Source organism: Callithrix jacchus, chromosome 8 (genome assembly GCF_049354715.1).
Source record: "Callithrix jacchus isolate 240 chromosome 8, calJac240_pri, whole genome shotgun sequence".
Taxonomy (NCBI): domain Eukaryota; kingdom Metazoa; phylum Chordata; class Mammalia; order Primates; family Cebidae; genus Callithrix; species Callithrix jacchus.
The window spans coordinates 99,395,792-99,408,717 of record NC_133509.1 but is presented as its reverse complement, the minus strand read 5'-3'; the positions used below and the strand labels follow the sequence as shown (position 1 = coordinate 99,408,717).

Sequence of the window (12,926 nt, the reverse complement as noted above, 5' to 3'; positions counted from 1 at the left end):
CCATTTCTATTTTCCTCAAGGGACAGGCCCTCCTGTGTGGATTAGGGTCTAGAGAGCAACACAGCCACATACCAGAATCCCATCAGAGGTCAAGGACCAGGAATGTGGCTCCTCCCAGCACCTGTGGGCCCAGCACAACTGCATGTGCCCAGGAAATGGGCAAGGAAGAAAGCAAACTTGACAATTCGCTCTTGACCACCCAAAGGTAATTTGAACCACAAAACCGGCTGACACAGGCAGCTTTCCAGAGTGGTCTTTAGGGAGATGACAAGAGCAAACACTAAATTCTGAGATCGGATCTAATTCCATCTGTTCTAGTCCAGAATCTGCAGAGCAACACCCATGCTCTAGACCTGCACTGTCCAACATGGGAGCCACCAGCCACTGTGGCTTTCTGAGCACCTGAAATGGGGTTAGGCCAAATGGAAACCTGCTCTTGGGATAAAATACACATCAGATTGCAAAGACTCCGTATTAAAAAAAGGGATAAAACATGTCAACAACTTTTTATGTTGCTTACATACTAAAATTTAATATTCTATATATATTGGGTTAAATATACTACTAACATTTCATCTGCTTCTTTTAAACTTTTTAATGGGTGGTTCTCATTCTGTTATTATTGGATACCCCATTTGCTGTGGTCTGAATGTCTGTGTATCTCTCTCTCTCTCCTTTTTTTTATGTTTTTCTATTTTTTTTTTTTGTTTCTTTTATCTTTTTATGTCTGTGTATCTCTAAAATTGATATGTGTTGGCCAGGCACGGTGGGTCACGCCTATAATCCCAGCACTTTGGGAGGCCGAGGTAGGCGTATCACCTGAGGTCAGGAGTTCAAGACCAGCCTGGCCAACATGGTGAAACCCCATCTCTACTAAAAATACAAAAACTTAACCGGTTGTGGTGGTGCACGCCTGTAATCCCAGCTACTCAGGAGGCTGAAGCAGGAGAATCGCCTGAACCTGGGAGGCAGAGGTTTCGGTGAGCCAAGATCATGCCATTGCACTCCAGCCCAGGCGACAGTGCAAGACTCCATCTCAAAAAAAAAAAAAACACCCAACAAATAAATAAAATTGATATGTGGAGGCTAACACCCAATGTGATGGTAATGAGGGCCGGGGACTTTGGGAAATTAGATCATGAGGGCTCCATCCTCATGAATGAGGTCAGATCCCTTACCAAAGAGGCTCGAGGGAGCTTCCTTGCCCCTTTGTCATGTGAGGACACAGCAAGAAGCCACCATCTATGAAGCAGAGGGCGAGCCCTCAACAGGGTCTGCTGGCATCTTGACCTTAGAATTTCCAGCCTCCAAAACCGTGAGCAATAACTAAGCTACCCAGGTAGCAGTAAGGGATTTTGTTACAGCAGCTCAAGCTAAGACATCATGCTACATTCCTATCCAGTATCATCCAGGCTTCTCAGTCCTGGCTGTGGGGTCCAACATGGGGTCCAGGCCATAGCTCACGATCTTACCCTTATAACTGGGAAAGTGAAGGACTCTGCTTCCCACAACCCACAGACAGCATAGGGCAGGAGGAGGAGAGTGGGCCTCTGAGTCCAAGCCCCAGGTCTGATCTCGGCCCCGCCCCTTAGAAGCTGCTCAGCATCAGGCACACCATCAACCTCTCGCCATCAACCCCTCGGAGCCCTTTCCTTCTAGAGTTATTGTGGCAGAGAAGGAAGAAATAACACATCACTTACAGAGGAGGTGTCCAATAGATATCAATTCCCTACTCTTTGCCCAGGTGACCACGGGTGTGATTTCAATGTCTGGCAGGCTGGCAGGGACTGGGCCTTGTAACCTATACGAGGTGGCCTAATATCTGGTCCATTTCCACCAGCTGTGTGCCCTTGGCGTGGGACTGGAGGTGCCTTTTTCTAATTCATTGAAAGGGGTGGTCAGCTCACCACACCACATACCCCCAGGCCAAATGGGCTTCCGGCAGCGCTGAGAGAGATGGGGAATCTATGTTGCCATGGGCTCAATGGGAAGAGCCTATGCCTGAAAGCCCTACTTGCAGACTTGGAAATCTGGACTCTAGGCACTTCCTCCTACCCCCATGCCACCTGCTGGTCGCTCACCTCTGGCAGGGAAGAAACGGACTCGAAGCTCATGCGCTTCTCAGCACTGGTTGGAGACCGGCCACTGGGCCTTCTGCTGCTCCTGGAGCCTTCAGACTCCCTGCGCCCCTTTCCCTGCAGAGGCAGAGGTCAGTCATCAACTCCAAGATAACTGGAAGCTGATCCCTTCTGTACCCCAATATGGACAGTGCCTCCCACACCAAGGGGTTGGGCTGAGCTAAGAGCCAGCCTTGGACCCGAGCCATTCCAGAGCCAACCTGAACCGCCAGGCCTGGGGCTGCAGAAAGCCTTGTCAGGCATGCGGCTTCAGAAAAGCCCAACCCACCTTTCTGTCCAAAGTGGACTTGACCATTCCAGCCCCACTGTGAGCTGGCTTCTCCCCACCCCCTTCGCCCCACCCACTTATCATGCTTGTTGGGCGTTATACTGATTAGTGTCCAGTACTAGAACAGAGCATGCCAGGGGCTCACAAGGGTGTGACAGCGAGCAAGGGGATTAAGAAGTGCTGAGGGGAGGAGTAAAACCAGGGCAGGGTAGGGTGTGGAGGGCAGAAGAGGGGGCCCTAGGATGGGCATGCACATGCCAGGAAGCATGCAGGGAGGAAGGGAGCTTGAAGAGACACCTCACCATAGCGCCCCGGGAGAAAAGTAAAGCGTTGGCCCGATAGTGCCAGCAGTGGAGGGCGGCCAGCAGGGAGCTGGCAAAGTCGGCTACCTGCTCCGCCACGGCCAGGCTCTCCTCCTGCTCCTCCTCCTCCTCTGAGCCTGGGGGTTCCGGCCCAGACCCCTTCTCGTTGCCTTCATGCCCTGCCAGGTCCTCCAGAGAGACCTGAAAGGCCTGCTCCTCCTCCTCCTCCTCCTCCTCCTCCTCCACCACCTCCTCCTCTTCCTCCTCCTGAGCAGCCCCTTCAGCCTCCGGCTGCAGGTCCCGAGTACGGGAGGGCTGCCCAAAGTCCAGGAGGGTGCCAGCACTGCCTGCATGCTGTTCAGAGCACAAGAGCCCCTCGTGACCAGCATCTTGGGCAACCTCCCCTCCTCCTGCAGGCAGCTGGGGGTGGGGACGCTTCACACAGAAAGTCACATCTAGATGCCCAACTCAGGTCTCCACTGGGGTCCAGGGAGGAGTGGGCATTATGGTGGAAAGGCTGGGACCTTGTAAAAAAAATTCAGAACCCAAAGAGGCCTGCCTGCCTGTCTACCCTAGAGAGAAGGAAATCTGAGCAGGTTCACACTGGGCAGAGTCTGGTACACAGTAGGTGATTAGTAGGCATTTGTTGAATGAATGAAAACAATGAGGGCTGACGGGGCTAGAAGGATGACCTGGGCAGTCCCACCCGCCTGTTAGCCAGTCCCCTCCTCCCACTGGCCTTTACCTTCATTCCTGTTGCTCGGGCTGCAGACATCGCCACCAGATCCCCAGCACACGGGCGAGGGGCAGGGGAGAGGAAGAGATCAGTAAGCAGCAGACAGACCTCTGTACAGCCCCATGGGGAAGGCCTCCCTGGGGGCTCCTGCTCCTAGAACCCTCACCTAGTCTCTTGGGCTTTCAAAAGAATGATTGACAGAGCAGGAGCCCAGGGGCCGCAGAGCAGTGCAGGTCTGTGCTCGCTGTTTCCCGAGAAAAGGGCAAGAGGCCTGTGCATGGGGGAGAGCTCCAGCCCCTCTCCTCAGACAGTCAGGGGTGAGGCCCTCTTCCAGAGGGAACAGAAGCAGAGTCCCCTCTATACTATTCTGACAATCCCCCCGCCCGCAGGTCACACCCCAGGTTGTCAGCTGCTTCCGCTCCTCCTGCCCTGCTCAGTGAGAATGGCTGGCTACCCTCACACACTCACCTTTCTCGTTGAGTTGCCTGAGCAGGTGTTTGGTTGGTTCTGAGGAGGAAAGCATGGGCAGAGTCAGTGCAGGCCAGGAAGCTGCTGTGCTTCACTGGGTCCCAAGCTCACAGTGCCACCAGCCCATCACCAGCTCAAAGTCCACTCTGCCTTGGCCCCCAGCAGCCATAAGGCCCCAGGAAGACTGCCTTCCACAATGTCATCGAACCCCCTTGCACCTACTGGACAGGGAGATGGGCCCATCCAGCCCCAGGACGCTTGCTGTGACTATGAGCCCTGCAGCGCTGCCCATGATGCAATCAATGCATTATCGCACCTGGCCCAGGGCCCTCAAGCAGGAGCCATAGGGAGGGGACAAAGCTCCATGCTGCCCCCTTCAGACCAACTAGCAACATCTCCGGAGGGAGGTTCCTGGCTCCACCGCAAGCCTCCTGCCTCCCTGCCAATAAGCTATCAGCACATCAGCTACACCCACTGCCAAGCCCCCTCACAGCACCCCAGCCGGAAAGCAGAGGTCGCACCCGACTTTCTACGGCCTGTAAGGCCTGGCATCATGAAGCCTCGCTGCCCGCCGGGGAGAGTTGCCCGAATATACGGAGAGTGACCAGGCTCTGGGGACAGAATACAAAATACATCCGTTAGGCTGACGGTGTCATCACCTTGTACCCCAGCCTTTCTGGGACACACCTGACACTGGAGGGCAGGAATAAGAGGACCTTGTCTTAAGGTCCAGCTCTATAGACCCTTGACCTTCGCTTATTTTTATCCTTGCCCAGCCCGGCTGACGGTAAGTGGGAGGCCCAGGGATGGCCATGATTTGCTACACACTTGGAGTCAGAAGGAAAGTCTACCAAGGAATCTTGCTGTTCCTCAGCAGGAGGGCCTACTGAAGAAATCCTTTTCTGCTAACACACACGCAACATGCATACCCTACCTGTATCAATGTAAGTAAATGCCTCATTATTTTTAAAGTGAGAAGTAGAAAATATTCTTTCATTTCAAAACTTCTCAAGAATATTGGACAAGTGCGATTTAAATTAAATAACAGATCTTAATTATCCATAGAGTATACTTGTTAGCCCATCTCAGCTCTCTAAGTGGGAAGCAGAAGCGGAAAAGACCTCAAGGAAGTCAGAGCGGATGGCTGAGCCCAGGCAGTAGAGTGCCCGCATGTGGCCCAAGCCCTTCCCCCGGGACTTTCCTGGTCTTTTTGTGGTCTACAGTTCCCACAAGTTCAATAGATTGACTCATTGATTTCTTTCTTTCTTTTTCTTTTTTTGAAACAAGGTCTTGTTCTGTCACCCAGTTCGGGTATAGAGGCATGATATCCACTCACTGCAACCTCTGCCTTCCAGGCTCAAGTGATCCTCCCACTTCAACCTCTGGAGTAGCTAGGACTGCAGGTGCATACCATCATGCCTAGCTAATTTTTTAATTTTGTAGAGATAAAGCCTCACTAGGTTGTCCAGGCTGGTCTTGAACTCCTGGCCTCAAGTGATCTTCCCACCTTGGCCTCCCAAGGTGCTAGGATTACAGGAGTGAGCCACCATGCCTGGCCTGAACAATCAATTTCTAATAGACAGGAGGGGAAGAGGGGCTACTACAGACAAACATGCCTAGACTGATGAGAACAAACACGTCAGTGTTACAGAAGAATTGTGAAGAGGGGCATGGCACACCAAATGCAGGCTGTCTCTATGGCAACCCACAGCTTCTGGGGCCCTTCAAGCATCTGGCAGTTCACATGCCCTAAGTGATGCTGTAGCATCGACTCCAGAAAAGGAAAGGTTCAACTGGGGGCATCACCCTCAGTTTAACATGCTTTAGAAAGACATCTATTTCAACCGAGCGTGGTGGCTCATGCCTGTGATCCCGGCACTCTGGGAGGCTGAGATGGGTGGATTACCTGAGGTCAGGAGTTCAAGACCAGCCTGGCCAACGTGGTGAAACCATTTCTATTAAAATAGAAAGAAATTAGCTGGGCGTGGTGGTGTATGCCTGTAATCCCAGTTACTCAGGAGGCTGAGGCAGGAGAATCTCTTGAACCAGGAGGTGGAGGTTGCAGTGAGCAAAGATCGCACCACTGCACTCCAGCGTGGGCAACAGAGCAAGACTCCATGAAAGAAAAGAAGTCTACTTCATAACAGTTAAAACAAAAAAAATTGCCGGGCGCAGTGGTTCACGCCTATAATCCCAGGACTTTGGGAGGCCGAGGCGGGTGGATCACAAGGTCAAGAGATCGAGACCATCCTGGTCAACAAGGTGAAACCCCATCTCTACTAAAAATACAAAAACTAGCTGAGCATGGTGGTGCATGCCTGTAGTCCCAGCTACTTGGGAGGCTGAGGCAGGACAATTGCTTGAACCCAGAAGGCGGAGGCTGCAGTGAGCCGAGATCGTGCCATTGCACTCCAGTCTGGGTAACAATAGCGAAACTCCGTCTCAAAAAAAAAAATTTTTTTTTTAAATCTTTTTTGAAAACTCCAGCTCGTAGTATTTACAGGCTAAAAATCTCAGCCTTGTGGAAACTTCAGCTCTCTAAAATGTCTCATTTCCTGAGTGCCTTGGACACCTAAAGTTTGGGGGTTTTTTTGTAACAGCTTTATTGAGATATAATTCACATACAATTCACTTATTTAGAGTGTATAATTTGATGGCTTTAAGTATATTCAGAGTTGTACATCTGTAGCTAAAGTTTTGACACTGACATTAGGATAGAGCTACTATCACTACCACCAACATTATCAGTTGCTGAACACATTCATGTGATAGAAGCTTCCAATTTTAAGGGACAGCAAGTTAAGGAGGACAAGAAGAGAATTACAGGAGAAAAAAAAGAAACGGAAATAAAGAGGGCTAGAGAGAAGAAGGCAACACCCCCATTTGGGGCTTTTAACCATGAAACTTCTGCAACCATAGCAAGGTGGCCTAGGGCTCAAGATCCATCCAGGGCAATACCAACAACAGAAAACCACAAAAGCTTCCTCTAAGCCACTGCTCCACCTTCCAGAAGGCTAACGCCCACATATCAATCCACACGCACGTTCAGGGGACCCACGGGTCATCACCAATCAAACCCAACATACTCGTGGACCCAAGCCAAGACACTGCTCTCAGTCACTTTAGAATCCTTCTCTCCCAGAGTCTGAAAGACAATTCTCACCCCAACTCCCACCTTGGGGATGTTTGGCAGACACCTGGCTTAAGCCGGACCTGTCCTTGGGCCTCGCCCTAAATAGCAGTGAAAAAACCAATGTAGAAAACATACACACTCATCACCACAGAGCTAAGAATAAAAGCAAGGTTTTCTCCTTTCAAATGGATGATTCATTCCAATAATCCAAGAACATGCTAGCAACTCCAGGAATGGAAGAAAACTCAGGAGAGGAAAATGGAACTTTTTCTTGAGACCCAAAGTAAATATTGCCTGTCTGGGTTTGGTGCCACTGAAGTCTAACTCGTTTTCCCCAGGTCCTGCTTCCGCTGGGTTGTTCCAGGACTGGGATGGGGCCATGCATGATGTCTGAGTGTCACTCCTGAATGACTTGGAGTTGGTATTCCCAAGCGGCAAAGGTGGGAGGGGGTAAGAAGGGGTGCCAAGGCCCAAGGGAACAAGTATTCCTAGGGCCTTGAAAAAAGTGAGCTGGACAGTTGCAGTGGCTCACACCTATAATCCCAGTACTTTGGGAGGCCGAGGCAGGCATATCACCTAAGGCAAGGAGTTAGAAACCAGCCTGGCCAACATATAGTGAAATCCTGTCTCTACTAAAAAATACCAAAATTAGCTGGGTGTGGTGGTGCATGCTTGCAGTCCCAGCTACTTGGGAAGCTGAGGCAGGAGAATTGCTTGAACCCAGGAGATGAAGGTTGCAGTGAGCCGAGATCAAGCCACTGTACTCCAGCCGGTGACAGAGCAAGACTCCGTCTCTCAAAAAAAAAAAAAGGAAAGAAAAGGTTAGCCCAGACCAGTTGGGCAGCAAGGGCCCAGAGGCACCTGGTGTGGGCAGCACTAGCAAAGGGAAAGGATGTGCCCCAGGTGTGTGCCCAGCCTGCCTCTAGCCTTTCCCAGGGTTTCCGCAGAGGTGAGAGCCACCCCTGGACACTGCCGCAGACAGTCCCCAGCCTGGGCAAGGGTGTGAGAGAGAGGCTTCCTGCTTCCACAGCCCTTCTCTTACCAGATTGCCGGCGGCCCTGGCGCACATGGGTGGACACCTCATCCTGGGAGGACCACGCCTTCTTCATCCGCTCTGGGCTGTAGCGGTACCGATTGGGATCTGCACCCAGGAGAGAGACAATCAAGCTTTTGGCTCCCAACTGGACCTGGCCTACTCCCGACCCTGTCCATGCCCAGCAAGACCTCTGCACCCACCCAGCTCCAAGGACAGAAGCCTCCAGAGCGCCTTCCATCTTCCATCTGGCAGCTTCAGGAACTGAGGGTCCCACCGCTCAGCAGGAAAGCATCCTTAATCATGTAGTTAAACCTCGCCCTTAACAGGAGGCCCCCATCCTCCCCCTCTTGGAATAAAATGATCAGGTAAACCTTCCCCAGAATGCAGCCTGACCTAGCAATGTGCACAATTAGGGATAAAACAGGCAGAAAAGGGCACACTTACAGTAGGAGTCCATTTCCAGGATGGCTTCCTTGGCCTGAAGGAGAAGGCAACGTACCTGGTTATTACCTTTCTGTGGGTCGACCTCCCCTGCCCACAGGACCCACCGTTGCTGTACAAGGATGGCCCACAGTGCTGCACCAAGGCCTGGGGCATCTGCTGTACTGACACCCACTGTCCCTTGGAGCCAACGTCTAGAACGTGAGGCCCCAACGGACCCTGCAGAGCTGGCTCAGAGGAGCACATTCTCCCTGCACCCCCTCCACTCAGGAGCTGGAGGAGCTGACCTTCTGGGGAATGGTGGCATGGTGATTCTCTAGGATGAGCCTCTTGATGTGGTGAGTCCAGTTCCGTTTCTCTTCCACTGTCTTGGCCTGGGAGGATCCAAGGGAAAGGAACTCAGGGGTTATCAATACAGGCCTGAAGCTGTCTAGCATGGACAGTGCTTCCACCCAGGAAAAAAAGTGGGGCCATACTGGGGCCTCTGTGAGGTTAGCCTGACTCATCACTTCGACCCTCAGAGGTGCCTGCAAAGATCCCTGCCTTACAGATGGAGACACTGGGGCTTGGGGCAGCTAGGTGAGCAGAGGAGCCAGGAGTCCCACGCAGGTATCCCCTGGGCATCTTGTTTCCTCACTCCTGCACCCCACCTGCCTCTCACCTGGATGCTGTACTGCTGCTTGCTGTGCTTGTAGTGGGTGATGGTGAAGCACAGGGAGTCTCTGGTGCTTTCAATCAGCATCAGGGAGGAGCACTGGGGTCAGAGGGAAAGGAGAGTCAAGCACAAGGTTGGGGGGCCTGTCCCCTCAGGACAGCCTGGGGAAGTAGGGAGGGTGACTCAGAAGGGTGGTGCAGGAGCCCCAAGAAGCAGACAAGAAGGGGAGCCCAGATCCTCTGGAAAAGAGAGAAGATGGCAGAGGAGATGGGCAGGGCCTGGTTACCGGGATGTTGCCCTTGTAGACAAAGTGATCGCCGCGCTTCTTGGTGATAAGCAGCATTTTGTCAAAGAGGAAGAAGGTCCTTTCATTGCGCACGCGATGCACGCGGAACGTGCCCTCCAGGACAAGCTCCCCGTAGGTGGTCAAGTCGGGTCCCTTCCAGTTAATGAGGAGTGACTGAATCTCCTGCAGTAGAGGGGCCCAACCCCTAGTCAGGCCACTGGGGCCCCAGGAGGCTCTGCAAACCCAATGCCACCCCCAGCTCATCCTGGAAGGGTTGACACATGCCCTCTTTCCAGCGGAAGCCCGGCCCATTCAGCCCTGCCCCTCCCCCAGCCTCCCAGCCCCAGAGCACCTGGAGGCGGACTGCGTGCTCATGCCTCCTCTTCATGTCGTTGATGTACCAGGCCACACAGGTCATGGTGTCAATGGCATCCTCCACCACGTCAAAGCCATCCTCTTCTTCATCAAAATGCTTGGCAATTTCCTGCACAGAAGATAGGGGCTTAGGTACCCCTGACTCGAAGGCCTGCCCTCCCCAGGCCCCAGGTGTTTGGGAGGAAGGGGGAGGGGGCGATGGCTACCTGGAGCAGCAGGTGGTACTTGAGGATGCGCTGGACCGGCTTCAGCAGGTAGGAGCCCAGGGGCAGCGAGTGCTGCAGCAGCTCCTGCCGGTCCCGAAAGAACTTGGCCTGCTGCTTGTCCCGCATGCATTCTGTCAGGGCGGCCACGGAGCTGCGAGTGGGAGAAGGGCCTGTCACTGCCTGGGGAAGGCCTGGGTGAGGAGGTGGGGGCTCTGGACTCACCAGATGGCTCTGCCTTCCCTCTCACCCTAGTTACTCACTTGGGGTAGTTGTTGCAATACTGGGTGTAGATATCAAACTCTTGGCTCTAAGAAGAGATCAAAAATAGTGATTTCAGAGAGATTCCCATTTGACTGTAAAGATGTGGTACCCGACGGGTCCCTAGCCCCAGAGCATACTCTGTCCCCTGTTCCCAAGTGCCTACCGAGCCATCTTTATACCTATTTGTCAAGAACATCCCATCCACCCAGCAGCCCTGGCTCCCCCCAGAACACCCTTCTTATTCAAGACAAAGCACCCGGGTCTTTCTGTGGAAAGGGATCCCCAGGACTTAGATGTCCTCTTATGCTGGCAGTTCTTGTCTCTCTGAGCTGTCAACAAGGTAGGACAGGGGCAAGGGCCCAACCCTTCTTACCCTTTCTACAAAGCAGCTGGCCACAGCCACGGGGTCACTATTGCAGCTGTCCAGGTCTCTGAGGAGCTGGCTGGGTGAGGGGAGAGCAGCCACTGTACCCTCTGCAGTCAGAGGACAACGCCCCTCACTGCCCCCTCCCCAGCCTCCCAAGCCCTGAGCCCTGACTGACAGCCAGCCCTGTTGTCATGCTAAGGAGCTGGGGCTTCCAGCCTCCTGGGAGGCAGCCAAGGGCAGAGGGAGCCCTGCCCCATGGAACAACCACAAAGTATCCAACACCACCATGAAGCAGGAATCCAGGGAGACCCATGGGCTTGGCAAGCGGGAGAGGAAGAGAGGACCCCCATACCTACCTTGGGAGGGGACACAGCTCCTCCGTAGGCAGAAGGAGTCAAACATACAAAAGCAGAGGATTAAAGGGCAAAGAAAAGAGAAAGGGGACTAGCAAAGGAGTCAGGGACATGGGGAGAGACAGGTGAGTCCTGGCACCCCTAGAAACACTGCTCCTTGTCTCTTCCCTCTATGCTCCTCCTCTTTTCCCAACCCCTCACCATTGGCCTAAGTGTTCCCTGCACCCCGCGCTCCCAGACCTCTCCAGCTTACACAGCCAGAGCTCCCTCTGCCGATCTTAAGGGGCCTAGGATATGATTCTTCCGGTCTTAGCACCGCTGTTGCCTCAAGCCCTATCCTTCCCAAGCAGCGCACTTTCCCTGGGGAGTCCGTGGTCCCAGGCAGTAGATCCACACCCTTTGCCCTGACACAGGCCCTGGCCAGGCCTTGTTCAGCCTCCCACATCTGTCTTTCGGGGGCTGTGCATTCCACTAATAGGTCAGATCATCTCCAGGGAGCCCTTGAGGTCAGTGGGAAGGAGGATAAGAAATTAGGAGATGTGCAAGTGAAAAATGAAGATGAGAAGGACAGAGAAGCCACCCAGAGGGAAGAGAATCAGTGTGCAGGAAGGAGCCCAGCAGCCCCATGAGGGGCGCCAGCCCAGGCTGGACCCAACACGCATACACCGTCCAATTACCTCCCCATCTGCACTTGACAGAAAGCGCATCAGCCAGGGCACAGAGATGGACCACCCTTCCCTGTCCTCAGAGAACAGGCCCGGGCCCACATGTCACAGCCCGTGAGTCCAGGGCCATCCAGGGTTCCTTTGTAGGCCCTGAAGGGGGCATCGCAGGCACAACATGGTGTCGGGCCCATTCACATACCTGTTGAGTTCGTAGATGTTCTCTATGTTCCCGAAGAGGGCGCTGACCTGTTCTGGCTTCAGCAGCCCCGGTGTGTCGATGATCTTCAAGAGGTAGTCCTGCGTGGGGAGAGGTGGTCAGAACCCGGCTCCCGGCACAACACTGCCCACTACCCACCCTAGCCACACCTCGTTTCGGCACTGCTGTGACACCACTTCATAGGCCTCGTACTGTGCTGGGTGAGACAGTGTCCACCTGGAACCCCAGAATGTGACTTTATTTGGACATAAGGTCTGTGTAGATGCCATTAGTTAATGATCTCAAGATGACTGCAGATAGGATTCAGAGTGGGCCCCAAATCCAGTGGCTGCTGTCCTTATAAGAGGAGAGGACAGGAAAACACAAAGAAAAGGTGTTTTCTGTGAAACACACAGAAAAGAAGACTGCCAGGACCCAGGAAGCTGGATGAGAGGCATGGAACAGCTACTCCCTCAGAGGCTGCAGAGGGATCCCACCCGGCCAACACCAGCCAACACCTTGATTTTGGACTTTGGCCTCCCGAACTGAGAGAGAATATGTCTGCTGTTTTAAGCCACTCAGTGTGTGGTCATTTGTTAAGGCAGCCCTAGGAAACTAATCCACACCCCAAGCCAACGGGCAGAGGGATTCCTCAGTGGTGGCCACACAGCTCCCCTTCCGTGCCCTTTACCTACAGTGGCCCTGCAAGGGAGGTGTGGCTTTTTCTTACAGAGGAGGAACCTGAGGCTCCACACAGCTAGGAAACAACAGGGCAGGGGATGCTGGGGGGCCAGGCCCAGAGCCCGTGTCTTCACCGCATTCAGTCTCTGTGGTACAGGCTCTCTAGAGCCATCTTCCTAAGCAGGCTGGGGCCCCACCCTCCCTATCAACGATGCTTACTCCTGCCAGCCCAAGCTACTGATCTGGCCCAAGGTCCTAGGGAAGCCTGAGGAGTCCACAGCTTCCACAGGGCTGTGGGAGACCCCAGTCCTCCAACTACTCCACGGGAAGCATGTCTTCTGAGAGCTTCCCTCCCGGGT

General features: G+C 53.5%; 1 protein-coding gene across 10 annotated transcripts in view; it reads right to left on the bottom strand.

The window, feature by feature from the left end:
* The window catches only part of PLEKHG3 (pleckstrin homology and RhoGEF domain containing G3), a 41,914-nt gene that overhangs the window by 3,814 nt on the left and 25,174 nt on the right, over positions 1-12,926 (bottom strand). For 3 of the 10 annotated variants that reach the window (XM_035260723.3, XM_035260722.3, XM_035260721.3), the window contains 15 exons: positions 11,890-11,987; positions 10,679-10,748; positions 10,305-10,351; positions 10,045-10,195; positions 9,816-9,947; positions 9,464-9,646; positions 9,184-9,276; positions 8,810-8,896; positions 8,526-8,559; positions 8,088-8,186; positions 4,434-4,523; positions 3,913-3,951; positions 3,454-3,473; positions 2,709-3,062; positions 2,082-2,195 (listed from right to left, as the gene is read on the bottom strand). In XM_035260723.3, coding sequence (XP_035116614.1) covers positions 2,082-2,195; positions 2,709-3,062; positions 3,454-3,473; positions 3,913-3,951; positions 4,434-4,523; positions 8,088-8,186; positions 8,526-8,559; positions 8,810-8,896; positions 9,184-9,276; positions 9,464-9,646; positions 9,816-9,947; positions 10,045-10,195; positions 10,305-10,351; positions 10,679-10,748; positions 11,890-11,987 — 1,611 coding nt within the window. The remainder of the gene's footprint in view (positions 1-2,081; positions 2,196-2,708; positions 3,063-3,453; positions 3,474-3,912; positions 3,952-4,433; positions 4,524-8,087; positions 8,187-8,525; positions 8,560-8,809; positions 8,897-9,183; positions 9,277-9,463; positions 9,647-9,815; positions 9,948-10,044; positions 10,196-10,304; positions 10,352-10,678; positions 10,749-11,889; positions 11,988-12,926) is intronic. The other 7 variants (XM_078335113.1, XM_054240026.2, XM_054240025.2 and 4 more) reach the window with 4 other exon arrangements.